The sequence below is a fragment of the Topomyia yanbarensis genome, chromosome 3 (assembly GCF_030247195.1).
Source record: "Topomyia yanbarensis strain Yona2022 chromosome 3, ASM3024719v1, whole genome shotgun sequence".
Lineage (NCBI taxonomy): Eukaryota > Metazoa > Arthropoda > Insecta > Diptera > Culicidae > Topomyia > Topomyia yanbarensis.
Genome location: NC_080672.1, coordinates 278,090,410 through 278,102,858, shown reverse-complemented (window position 1 = coordinate 278,102,858; position 12,449 = coordinate 278,090,410). Strand labels below are relative to the sequence as shown.

At 37.8% G+C, this 12,449-nt stretch overlaps 1 protein-coding gene across 1 annotated transcript in view; it reads right to left on the bottom strand.

Moving 5' to 3' along the window:
* Positions 1-7,941, bottom strand: part of LOC131688566 (catalase) — a 48,335-nt gene extending 40,394 nt beyond the window's left edge. Inside the window, exon 1 of the mRNA XM_058972904.1 lies at positions 7,780-7,941. Within this exon, the coding sequence (XP_058828887.1) occupies positions 7,780-7,833 (54 nt within the window). The 5' untranslated portion in view covers positions 7,834-7,941. The remainder of the gene's footprint in view (positions 1-7,779) is intronic.
* Between the last annotated feature and the right edge of the window lie 4,508 nt (positions 7,942-12,449).

Below are 12,449 nucleotides of genomic sequence, written 5' to 3'. Positions count from 1 at the left end.
GAGTTAAAGTTCGTATGGGATTTTTGACCGAAATGTATGGGGATACACTCGTAGTTCACAGAATTGCCACTAGAGGTCGTTGTCAACATCCAAACACGAACCTACGAATGAGTTAAGCTTTTGAAGATATGCCGAACAAGTTTATCGAAGACTGTAGGACAATTCAATCATAACATTCGTAAAGGGCGTGCTCCGTTTATCTCGTGTATGGGAACCAAGTGTAAGGGTAGGGCAAAGCTAGGAAAAAACTCATACATATGAAGTTCCAGCCAATGCATATTCGGACCACGAAGGTAAGAATTGACATTGATTCCCGATTTGCTATTCGTGTTTCACAAGCCCTTATAAGTTTTGTTCAATTCTGTTCAATATGCAATAATATCGAGGTTACGGAAAAACCCTCGTTAATATTTCCAGACGCTGGTAACGTTTCACTGATTCGAAGACTTAGACGGTCGCTTAACGCTTGTCGTTTTTTATGTGGCTGTTCCTACAGTTTTTGTTTTCAAACCAACACGGGTTTGCAGGGGGCGAACATAGCGTAGTTGGCAAGTCGATTGTATGCAGCTCAACTGGGTTCGATTCCCAACCATACACATAGGGTTAGAGATTTTTTAAAAAGAGATTTGCCATATCCGAAAGGACCCTAAGGTTAAAATCTCTATTATCAAAATAAAAAAATGGTTTTACCACATCTAAGTGGTAAAAATTTAATTTATTTATCATAGAAATATGTTTAGGAGTTGAGCATATTACTTCTACCGCGAGTCGCTGGTTTCTAGAGCAAATCAATCATTGGTTTTCTAGAATGTGTGCAAATATGACATGCGTTAGAGTATGTACCTATAACTTTGTTAACCACTGTTCACCAGACGGTCAAAACGATTCTCTCCGGTACCTTCGTGAGGCGGACGTTGATTAACTCATGCAAATAATAGATGTGTTTAATGATATCAGAAAGGTTTCACCTTACCGTTGGGTGCACTAGATCGGTTTTAAGGTTATCTAAGTATGTTAATATAAAATCAGTGTTTCAAAAATCACTCCAATCAGCATGCGTTGAAAAAACCATAGTTTGACAAATCATTAAAATCCATGATTTCATCACTCATGGTTTTTTGGCTCCTGATGAGTGAAAACCGCCAAGGAGTGAAAACAGGTTGCTAGATTATAATTGCAGCATACAGTTTAAAAGCCCGAGCTCAATTTAGATTTTCAATTTTCATTTTATCAAGCACAAAAGCAAAACAGATCATGGCGAAAACTTCTTTTCGATAGACCTCGAAGGTCATTTAGTGCTATTTTAGCTATAAGTCGATTTACACCAAAAGAACGCGTTGAAATCGTAGCGCTTTACATTGAAAACGATCGTTCAATAGTGAAAACTTCACCCTTTCCGACGGAGTAAATAAACAAAATTGTCGAATTTGGGGGACACAGAACCCACACGTTATACATCAAACACCACTGCACGACCAGAAAGCAACTGTTTTGGCCGGAGTGTGCTCCAAAACAATCATCGGTCCTTATTTTTTCAAAGAGGGAGAGACCATTGACAACTCACGATACCGTTGGATTTTAGCGCACTTTGTCTGTCCACGAATGCAGAAAAAAGGTCTGAAAACTTCTATTTTCAACAAGACGGGGCACCTTGCCACACCGCAATCAAGTTCTTGCAGAGCAAATACCCAGGACGCGTTGTCTCAAAAAATGGTGATTTGGAATGGCCTCCTCGTTCTCCGGATACGGGGCCAGACTTTTTTTCTGTGGGGGTACTTGAAAAGTAAAGTGTATTCTAGCAATCCTAAGTACCTTGACGAACTCAAAGCTAATATAAGAGCTGAAATTGCTGCGATTATGCCCGAAATGGTGTCCAATGTCATGCAAAATGCCCGCAAATCAACTGTTTTTGTGTATCAAATGGGGGTGGTTATTGAAACGAAGTTGAATAATAAACCTGGTTTATAATAAATGGCATAAAATATCATAAAAAGATTTGTTTACTTCTGAAAACGGCTAAAAATGGCGGAGTTGTTCAATGTTGTAAAAGGATACATCCAGCTGGCGCACTCTGTACCTTCTGCTGGGATAATTGGAAAATTGAACATACAAATCTTGAAGACCTGTTAGCAAAGTTTGAAATTTAATTCGGTCTATAAGCGGCGACAGAACAAGAATCACAAACCGGAGTGGACAGGAGGAGCCAAAACCAGGAGTGAAAACCAAAGAGTCAAAACCCACTTGGATTGCTTTGATTTTTTTACTCACTCCCAGAAACGTGTATAACAATGATTGGTTTCCACCGCTCCTTTGGAAACAGGCTCCTTGGTGTGAAATGTGTGGTTTATTTGAAACACTGTATAAAATCATTCTAAATAATTCCTTCGAACATAACAAGACTGTGACGGACACATTTTAAGTTATGTATTTAGGTTGGAAATGAAACATTTACTGAATTGAGAAAACAAATGTCTGCAATTGATTTGAACTTTGTATCTTAGAACGGCAATAATTGTCTTGCAGTATTTATAGCGAGTTACGGGTTTAGACAAAGTTGTTAACTATATATTGGATTACAGATTAATTGTGATGGTTTTAATAAAATAGGGATTTTAATGTGCCCAACTACGATCATTTTTTCTATCGAACGCCAAACCATACCCATTAGGAGCAACCAGTTCCCATTACTGTATCTTTCAATGATACCCGAAGAATATCGCATTAATTCCCGTCAACAGAAAAAACGCCAATTTCACGTCTTCGTTCGAAAACTTCGTCCACTCCACTGAAGTCAAGTTAGGTTAAAAGTTCAGCTGTTCAACATTTCAAAGCAGCACAAATGATATTTAGGGCATTTTGGCTCGAAAGAACAAATCAGTACCCCAGTGGAGATACCGTGAAGGCATAGAATTCCATGCAGATTAGAATTACGCGCACTCAGAACTATCTGTCATTTTGCAGAAGCAGGCTTGTTTTAAATAATTGAACATGTAATCTACATATACTGATTATGATTATCCATACCGACTGAGAAAAAAAAGTTTGTTTTTTCTCGATGCTCATACACTTGCCAAATAATAAAATAGAACGCTCGTCCTTGTGGCTGCCATGTTTGCATATTTCCTTGGCGATTGCGTTAAGACCGTAATGTAATTAGTATAACTAATTTGAAGTAATAAGTTAATTTTCAATTTCAAAATGGAAAACAACAAGAGTGTGTTAAACAACAATTTATAAAACCAAAATCCTCAGCGCATTTATTAACAGGTTTTATCGTTGAAATTAGAATGTGCGGAAAAAGGTGTACTGTATTTAGGCGAATTTAGTTCCGCTCATATTTATTGTAGTCACGGTCAACAAGAAAAAAACATGATAACTCTATAAAACATCAAAAAACATTGCATATGCACTTTAACAAAAGCACTGTTTTGAGCGACTTAGTGGAATGTTATATTAAACACTTTTACCGTTGTCTTCCGTTGTCATAGTGGAATTGCATATGATTACACAAGGACATTCCACCCAAAAGCTGCGATAATTCCGATATTGGATGGACGGTTTCTTTCAGCGTCATCCAAACATATCTAGTAGAGCACCAAACCTGTCTTCAAACATCGAGCGTACCGAGGGGATAAAAAATACAAACATCTATCACGTACTCTTTTAACTCCTTGTTTTAGTTCGAATCTTCACATTTATTGAAACAATGTTGGAAAGTTTTATGTTGACGCCATAATAATCGAAAGAGAAAGTAAACACAGAGAGACTCTCATTTGGACTTCCGCCCATTTCACATGTTGGTCTAGGTATGTCCGTCTTTTTGGCATTCGCTTCGTTGTGATTGTTGCTGATTGTTTATTACTGTTACTGTAAGGTGGTTGTGTGCTGATTTTAGTTGGATTGGTTAAGTTTTCCTTAACAGTTTCTGCGCAATGTTAGGAATGCTCAAAAAGTTCCTCCAAGTATCGTGTGTAACGGAGTCTACTTTTGGGAGTATCTCTAAATCATTCTGTCGGGGGTACACGGAGCCAAATCATGAACACGAACTTCTACAGCATATACGTATAATGTATACGGGGGAATGCTATATGTAACATTCCCGCATTCGGCGGTGTGCTGCATGTTGTTTCACGAAACTAGGTTTGGTTAATGTTTTTAAAAAAACAGCGCGCAATGTTTGATATGATGCATAGTAACTGTTCCACTTCCCGAATGGTTGGTCTTATGGGACATTTAAAAAAATCGTATAGTTGGTAGAGGTAATTGTTCTAGTTTGGCAAGGCTGTATTATCGTGCAACATGAGGCCAAACTATGTCTCCATTCACCTCTGATACAGAACTCCTATCCCTTACCTCCCCGTCGTGCCAACCGGGATACAGGCCACCTTATGCAATTTTTGCTTAAACTCGGAACTGGGTCGGGTTCTATCCCAACCGCTGTAAGTTCATTCACTTCGACAGGTTGACGGGTCGGAACCTATCTAAGTTTCGTCTCGAGCGGGAGTGGTATCAGTGAAGATCAGTTAATTATCGCTGACAGGGAAGCGAACAAAAGACGCGCGTGAAACTGCTAGTGTATCCGTCATGCAGAGTGAATCTTTCGGAACAGTGAATGGTTATCGTGGGCAGCTCAAAATTATTTCTTTGTTTGTTATTTTGGTAGGTTCGATTTGTATACAACCCTCGATTAATATTTTTTCTCTTTTGATAATTTTGCTTCCGTAAAAATATTAAAAAAGGAATATAAATTGAGACATTTTCTTGTTACTTAACCTGACGGTTTCAGTAATTCAGTAAGTCCAGATCAGTAACAAAATTGCAACCAAGGGCGGTCGCACGAGCTAAGTTTAAAGTAGAAACAACATTCTAATTATAAATAAGAAGCAAACACTACCGATGGCCGGCTGTCCGGAGTTCAAATTGTCGAAGTTTTCGGAATCGATCACAGACGACTTTCGTGCATATATCTATGATCATCTTGTGGTCCTAGTACCCAACTCAAACGATTATAGATATCAGACTTTCTTCTTGCCGTCGTGTATTGATCCATGTTATTGAAAATATTAGTTTCGCATCTTTATCTGAAGCACGTTCTGCAATCACATCTAGGCACTCCATCTCATCCCGGTTTCCAGGAGCATCTTTCATCTTTGAAGCCGGCCCATACGCTTTGCTTTAAATCCAAAATTTCTCAGCGAAATTCACTGCATATAATAACTAAAGTAAAAATAAAAATACTTGGAAGAAACTCATCTCGCAATCTATAATAGCATGAGTTGATCATCGTTAATTTAATCCAATGATTCTAGCTTACCCTTTTCGAGGATGTGAAGGATTTGTCATATTCTATGTGCAAAAGTGGCTAAATATATTTAATTGTAGTGAACGTACAATGCAAATACGTTTTTGAATCATGAGCTTGAGCAATTTAGAGTTCCATATTGACGTGCACGAAACTCATCAGAGAAATGTAACTCCAAGCAGCAAATTTTAATCGTAGATATGACCGACACACGGTGGTGATTATTTAGATTGATGCTTGAGATTATGTTTTATTCAGGATAATTATCTGTATGTGTGTGAGAGAGAAACACAACACAAAATCGATTGCACTGCAATCGCATTTCGCAAAAAGTTAACAAAGTTGCAACAGCCTGAATTTGTGTGCTGTTAAGTACTGACTACTGCTTGTGTTTAAAGATAAGGGTTATGGTTGTAATGTTATTTGCTCATATTCTGCATCTTATCTACGGTACATAGGGTCACGATTCATATATATATATATATATATATATATATATATATATATATATATATATATATATATATATATATATATATATATATAAAATGATTTAATAACGAAACTCCATAAACACATATGTGCTTTATAAAAGTTTCCAGGCCAATTATGTAACCCTTTCATACCCAACCTTGTGAGACTATTTGTGTTTCAAGAAATTAGTTCGCGCCAAAAATATGCATAGCGATACATCCCAATGTTTGGTTGGGTTACTGTGGTTGTTCCCTGGACATGTTTAATTTTTGTTATGAAACATATCCAGGTAACATAAGTTATAAAAAGTTCATTATTTGGGGATACAACTTGTTTGTATAAAGTGTATGAACTAAAAGAACCAACATATAAAGGAAGTTCATGATTTCAGGAGCTTTGTCGCGATTATCGTAATTTTTCTGGAACAGTAGCGTGATTTATGTCACGATTTCCATTATTTGAATTTTTCGTTTCGAGGCTATGACCAAGAGGATGACATGACGTCATATTGGCGTAGTCAACCTAAGAACTTGGTTTGTAACAAAATTAACGAAATTTGTCTGAATACAAGCGAGGAGCACTTCAGTTTGCATCGAATTAGAGAGAGTGTACATTGTTTTCTATTGTCTACTGCTACTGTTGATGACATTTCAAGCTATTTTGACGTTGTTAAACTGGCCCCTCATTGATCGGTGGAAAAACGATGTTGTCTATTGTCAAACTCTGTATGTAGAGATAGGGACGCCAGTTGCCTGGTTGTTACCTCTCTGGCGTCGGTGTTTGGTCTCGTAGCGGAAATAGGTCGACGAAAAATAACCAGAACTAGAGGAAGAGGATTATTTTGCAAATAACTTTCGAAGTGTCAGATTTTAACCAAAAGTTAGAAATTTCGCTAAATGGTTCACAGCGAAATAAAAAGTCTTCGCACATAAAAACGATCATAGTGCGCCACCCTAATACACGTATAGTCTTTTTCCGATCTTAGCCAACTGAGTCGAATGATAAATGAACGACAATCGGAAGGATGGAACATGCTCCATAAGGGACCATTCATAAATTACGTAACGCTTTTAGGGGGGGGGGGGGGGGAGGAGGGGGTACAACAAGTTGTGACGTAGGGGGGAGGAGGAGTCAGCTAGATCGTTACGTAACATGTTTTCACCGAAGAAAAAATTTTTTTCTAGGAATTTGTTACGTAACAGGAGAGGGGGGATGAAGAAAATTTGTGACAATTTGTTACATGGGGGGAGGGGGGAGTCAATTTTGGGCATTTTTTGCGTTACGTATTTTATGAATGGTCCCTAAAACCCGTTTTAATTATTTTAGAATGTATAAATCGTATATTAATCTCATGCGTTTAAATCGTATTAAGGTTCTTTAGATTAAGAATCGGATAGTTCAGCAGGGATTACCCTACTCACGGTGTATTTTTCAACAAGCTTATACGAAAATTTCGGCCTCTCCAAAACGTCAGGATATGAAAGAATGGAGTTTTCCGTTAGAATATTTCAGAATTTCACTGGTTTTGCGAGTACCATTTGATACCTCATGAACAAGGATATACAGTCCTGTACTGACACATTTTCGTAACCAATAAAACAATAAATTACAAATTACAAACAAGGAGATATAGAAAAGTGTTGAACAAACTAATACGATATTAGTGTTTATTCCGAAATGCTGGGAGGTAGGTAAATAGAAAATATTTTTTCCTATATACTTAGGTATATACAATTCTACTTTTATATTTCTATTCTAAAGGATGGTTAAGGTTGAACAGAGAAGGGGCAAAGGTCGAAAGCAAAAAAGGCAGTTTTTTCCATCTTCATAAAAATCAATCAACATTACTGTACCAACATTCTATATAAGCTGACTGGTTTTTATGAAGATCTAATGCATGGTGTGGAGGGAAACTGTTTTTTCGTTTTTCGATTTTTGCCCGTCTGTCCAACCTTAAAGAAATCTAGAGTTAACCTCTCTCTGCTTGCATAGATGCTACTTACAGTTTGGTTCTCTTTACATAGGGTCAATTGATTTTCAGCCGGATTACGAGGCATCTTGCACTTGCACTGAACCGGCTATACTAGTAATAGCGCTTTCCGAAATTTATTTGCTGTATATATGTAGACACAAACACGTTGCAGCACCAGGACTCACAATTTTCAATTAATCAGGCAAACACACTAAACAATATTTCAAGAGTGCTGATTCAAATGGACCTTAGTGACAAATGTAAACAAACTGAGTTATTTGCAGCACAGCATGTGATTACAACATAGCTAACGAATACCGAAAACCAGGATTCATTATACACAGTATTTATCAAAATAACAAGCATTATATAAAAAGTCGCAAAGTTTTCATGATCATATTTTGAAATTTTGCACTTGAGACCTTTTAAAATGAAAGGACCTATGCGCGAAATATTTCAAAACCTCTGCAACTGTTCATAGGCGCCATGCAAAAACGACGCAAGATTCATTTCATTCCATGTTTTCCCCACTGCACATAGGTACCTAGTAAAAACGTCCTAAGCATCAAAATAAAAGAAATTATTTTCTTCTGTTCATGCGACTTATTTTCGAAGTTAAATTTAATAAATATAATAATTAAATGATAATTGGAAAGCTTAGTTATTCTAAAGTAACATGCCATTCGTTGGTTTTAACCACTTCCAGCCAATTAATGGTTAATATAAACTAAAGTTTCCCGCATTTTTTTTCTGCAAGACTTCTGTTAAATCCAGTGCAACTATTTACCATAGTAATGAAGAACATTCGTATTCCGGTGCTCATTTTGTCGAAAACTTTGAAGAAATTCAATATTCGTCGTAAGAGCTACCTTTGCTGAAAAAAGCCGTATGTGCAGCGTCGTATGATTCTTGGGCCCGAAAAGAAGACCTATATGAAAGGTCCTATAATTTTCAAAAGGACGCATCATTCTAAAGCGCTTAAAAACTACATTAGCACTAAACATTTCATATTTTTAGCATTATTTACTTAAAGAGCATAGTCCTTAGACTATATTGGCATAATTGTTCCATCAAAACGCATATTTGTTCTTTAATAGGGATTTGTTTTAGGTCCATGAAACTTCAGCCTCGTTTTTCTCAGTTCGAGCTCAATGTCACTTAGGACCTTTTGAATAAGTACTCTTGATTTGATACTATCAAATAAAGATCTGCAACCAATTACCAAAGCAACCAAATTGATACCTTATTGCGCACTTCCCACCAACCTGGACTCCGCACTTTTAAAGTGCGAGTGATCTCAAAACTGCGAGCTGTCAAAAAACATGTATTTCAAGTGATAGAGATGGTACTTTCATAGGCAGACCAGTCGAACTAACCGGTCTATGAGAAGAATTCAATGGAAGAATGGTAAGTGCGCAGTGCAGTTAGAATCCAGTTTTTAGTGCCACAAGCAATATTGACAGCAAAAATGAATGTTTATTATTTCAAGAGTGCTGATTCAAATGGTCCTTAGTGACAAATGTAAACAAACTGATGTGGTTTTTGTTTGAGGCGAAACTGAGTCAGTTCCTAACCCCAACTGCTGTCAAAATGTATGAATACTGACAGCGGTTGGGGTTAGAACCTGACTGTTTTAGGTTCAAGCCAAAGGCGTTGTTTATGTTATATAAAGGCACGCACAGAGTGAAGCCAAATCTACCTATCGAACAGTCAGATGGCTACCGATCGTGCAAAATAAACAAACATTCTTCTTTCGGAGAACATGCAAGAAAAGTATTAGTGTTGAGAGAAATAATATCATGGCGAAATATTTCAATCGCAGAAACAAGACACTGTATTCAGTTTATTATACTTTTTTGTAACAATGTAAAATAAATTACATGAAATAGTATTATGAATAAAGTGCTATAAGCCACGAAACAGTAGATTTTCAATTCACTCTTGCGTTGCGTTGCGTTGCGTTGCGTTGTGACGATGATTTTGGCGGATTGCACACTGACTTCATCATGTTTGACTGCTGATTATCTAATAAGAGTTGCTTAGGAAATGGTAAGTAGGAATTCATACCAATTCGACCCATATTAAAACCTCAACAGCATGATAGCCATCATTGCCGGCCGCCCCCATCTCCATCGTTCACGGGGAAGGATAAAGGATAAGGTAGCCAGGAAGTGTTGATGCTCCACCTACTTAACGGAAGGACGACGATTCATCAGACTCTTCCATAGGTGTCGCGGAGTTGGTAGTTTGGAAGGGTATCAGGTCTAGGATTCGCTCCAAGCAAGCGATGCGACCTGTAAAGCATATTTTATTACGTAGTTGTTTAGTTAGTCTTCGAGTGCACGATCACTCGAAAAAGAGATCTTCTTTAGTTTTTGTTTTTTTTAAACTCTGGGCAGCCGGCTACCGAGAGTATACTATGTTCCCTAAACAAAAGCAATTTGAACTCCACTCGAAGTGACACATTATATAGGCAAAAATAGCGCGAGATGTTATAAATCAGGGAAAGTATTTCTTATTTTCCATATCAGATTTGTGGAATACAAGTATACGAGCGATAATAACGAACACTGGAGGGAAATATAAAGGATTGTTAACCTGATGCACGGGCTTGTTAGCAATAACGGAGCTTGAAATTAGGTTCATAAAAACAGACGCGGCGAATTTTCAATACGTATTGACCCGTGATCATAGATACTAGTCAGATTATTCGTATTGGGGCTAATTTCCGATCAACTATTCATTTTTACGGCAATGTTTTCTCGACTAGATCTGTTCGCACCCTCTCATTCTGCTACTATCGGCAGAAGGCTGATAGCACCCAGTCGTCGCCGGTCTAAGGACCAAATGTCATCAATAGACTTAGACTCGCGTGGAGGCATGAGATAGGAAACTTGTGAGAATTTTGTTATCCCACCGTTTGACGACCAGTAGATTTTCAATTCACTCTACTGTTTAACTCGGGTGAAGTCACTCAAAGTTACAGCAAAAACTGTGGGTGCCAGGAACAAAGAAGAGGGCATCATTTTTGGGCAGCGTTGCGCATTTCTCTGTACGGGACTCTATATTACCACAGATTCTAGTTCAAGCGAAATCGCCATGAGTTATTTCCAGCACAGCATGTGATTATAACATAGCTAACGAATACCGAAAACCAGGATTCATTATTAGGTTTGTTCCAGTACATGGAAGTTACTCCCTGTTGCTCCGGAGCAAAAAATTCTTGCTCCTTTTCACTCCGGTTTGCCACCAGAAGAAGAAAAAACAGAAGAAGATAGTACAGGAACGATTTTCTCCCTGTTTGCTCCGGAGTACTTCCAGTTTCTCCTGGTACTGGAACAAACCTATTATACCCAGTATTAATCAAAATAACAAGCATTATATAAACTAGTCGTGTCGTTGGTTAGGCCCTTTTCAAATGTTTGACTATATTTTATACTTTGCTTCAGGGATGCCAGGCAGTATTTTTAAAAATCTCGGCGCACTCCGGACTTAAAATAATCCACACTGAAACGACGACGACAGAGAAAGAGATTTATTTTGGTTATCTTACCAGTTGCGTTGATCCACCTGCTGCCGTTGTTTTTTCCTATTTTTACTTAAGGGAGTTTTCTTTTATTGAGGACGTCTGGAGTTTAGAACTTTGAAACTTGGAACTTAATTTATTCCAAAAATATTTACAAACGTCTAAAGCTTCACGTTGCCCGCGCGATTCATATATCGCTACGGGAAAATTTTTCCCTTTTAGTCCTTAAGTTTTTCCTTATTCTCCTGTTATACGGCGTAGATTTCCTATGGCCTTAGAAGGGCGCAATTCCTATTTATTTAATTATATATTTGGCCCTGCCTCTTCAAAACTGACGTATTTAACCACAATACAGATTCTTGCTATTCAATCTTAGTCCAGTCCCGTAAGGGCTCGCAAAGTATGCGGCTACATTTGTACCGCTTTCTAAGATTTTATTACTATCCTAACCGCAGAGAAAGTGAGAAGGAAAAACTAAAGCTAGCTAATCGGACTGCGTATGGCACGCTTATGAAAATTAGGCGTGGGAGGTCAGTGAATAGACAGAGTGATCCCTTTTCTGTGTTCTTTTCATTCCATTTTCGGGATTTTAAGATCAACATCAACCTTCCCTACGCGATGCAGCGATGCATTTCTTACACAAGGCTGGCAATGAATAACAATCTCGTTTGCGCGGCAACACACACTATAAAACCATATGCAAATACCCTAATAATAAAAATTGTACACGAACATTTATCCATATAGTGCAACGATTTTACCTATTGTTTGGATGATACTCTGAACAGGTTTTCGTGTGTGAGTCACTATTGTATCCAAGTTTGCATACAAGCCCCATATAGTGATTGCTGGCCTATCTAAGCGCTGACCAGTGGCAAGTTGCTACTTGCTGTTGTCATTTCAAGGCGACAGTTTAATTTCTTACACAAGTTGAAAACTTTACTTGTATGTCAGTTCTCAGTGGCTCTTTAGAATAGTACACCTAGCGTCAACTGATTTCACAAAGTCTTCCAAGACAACGCTTCATGCGTCTTCAATCACCGCAATGATGATATTACAGACTAATCTGCAGTGAATTTATATTTAACATTTCTGTCCTGTTGATGCCCCATAATGATGGCTTTGCTCGAAAAAAAGATAAGAAATTTTGGTTTTCTGTAGGGTTGCCACCCCTC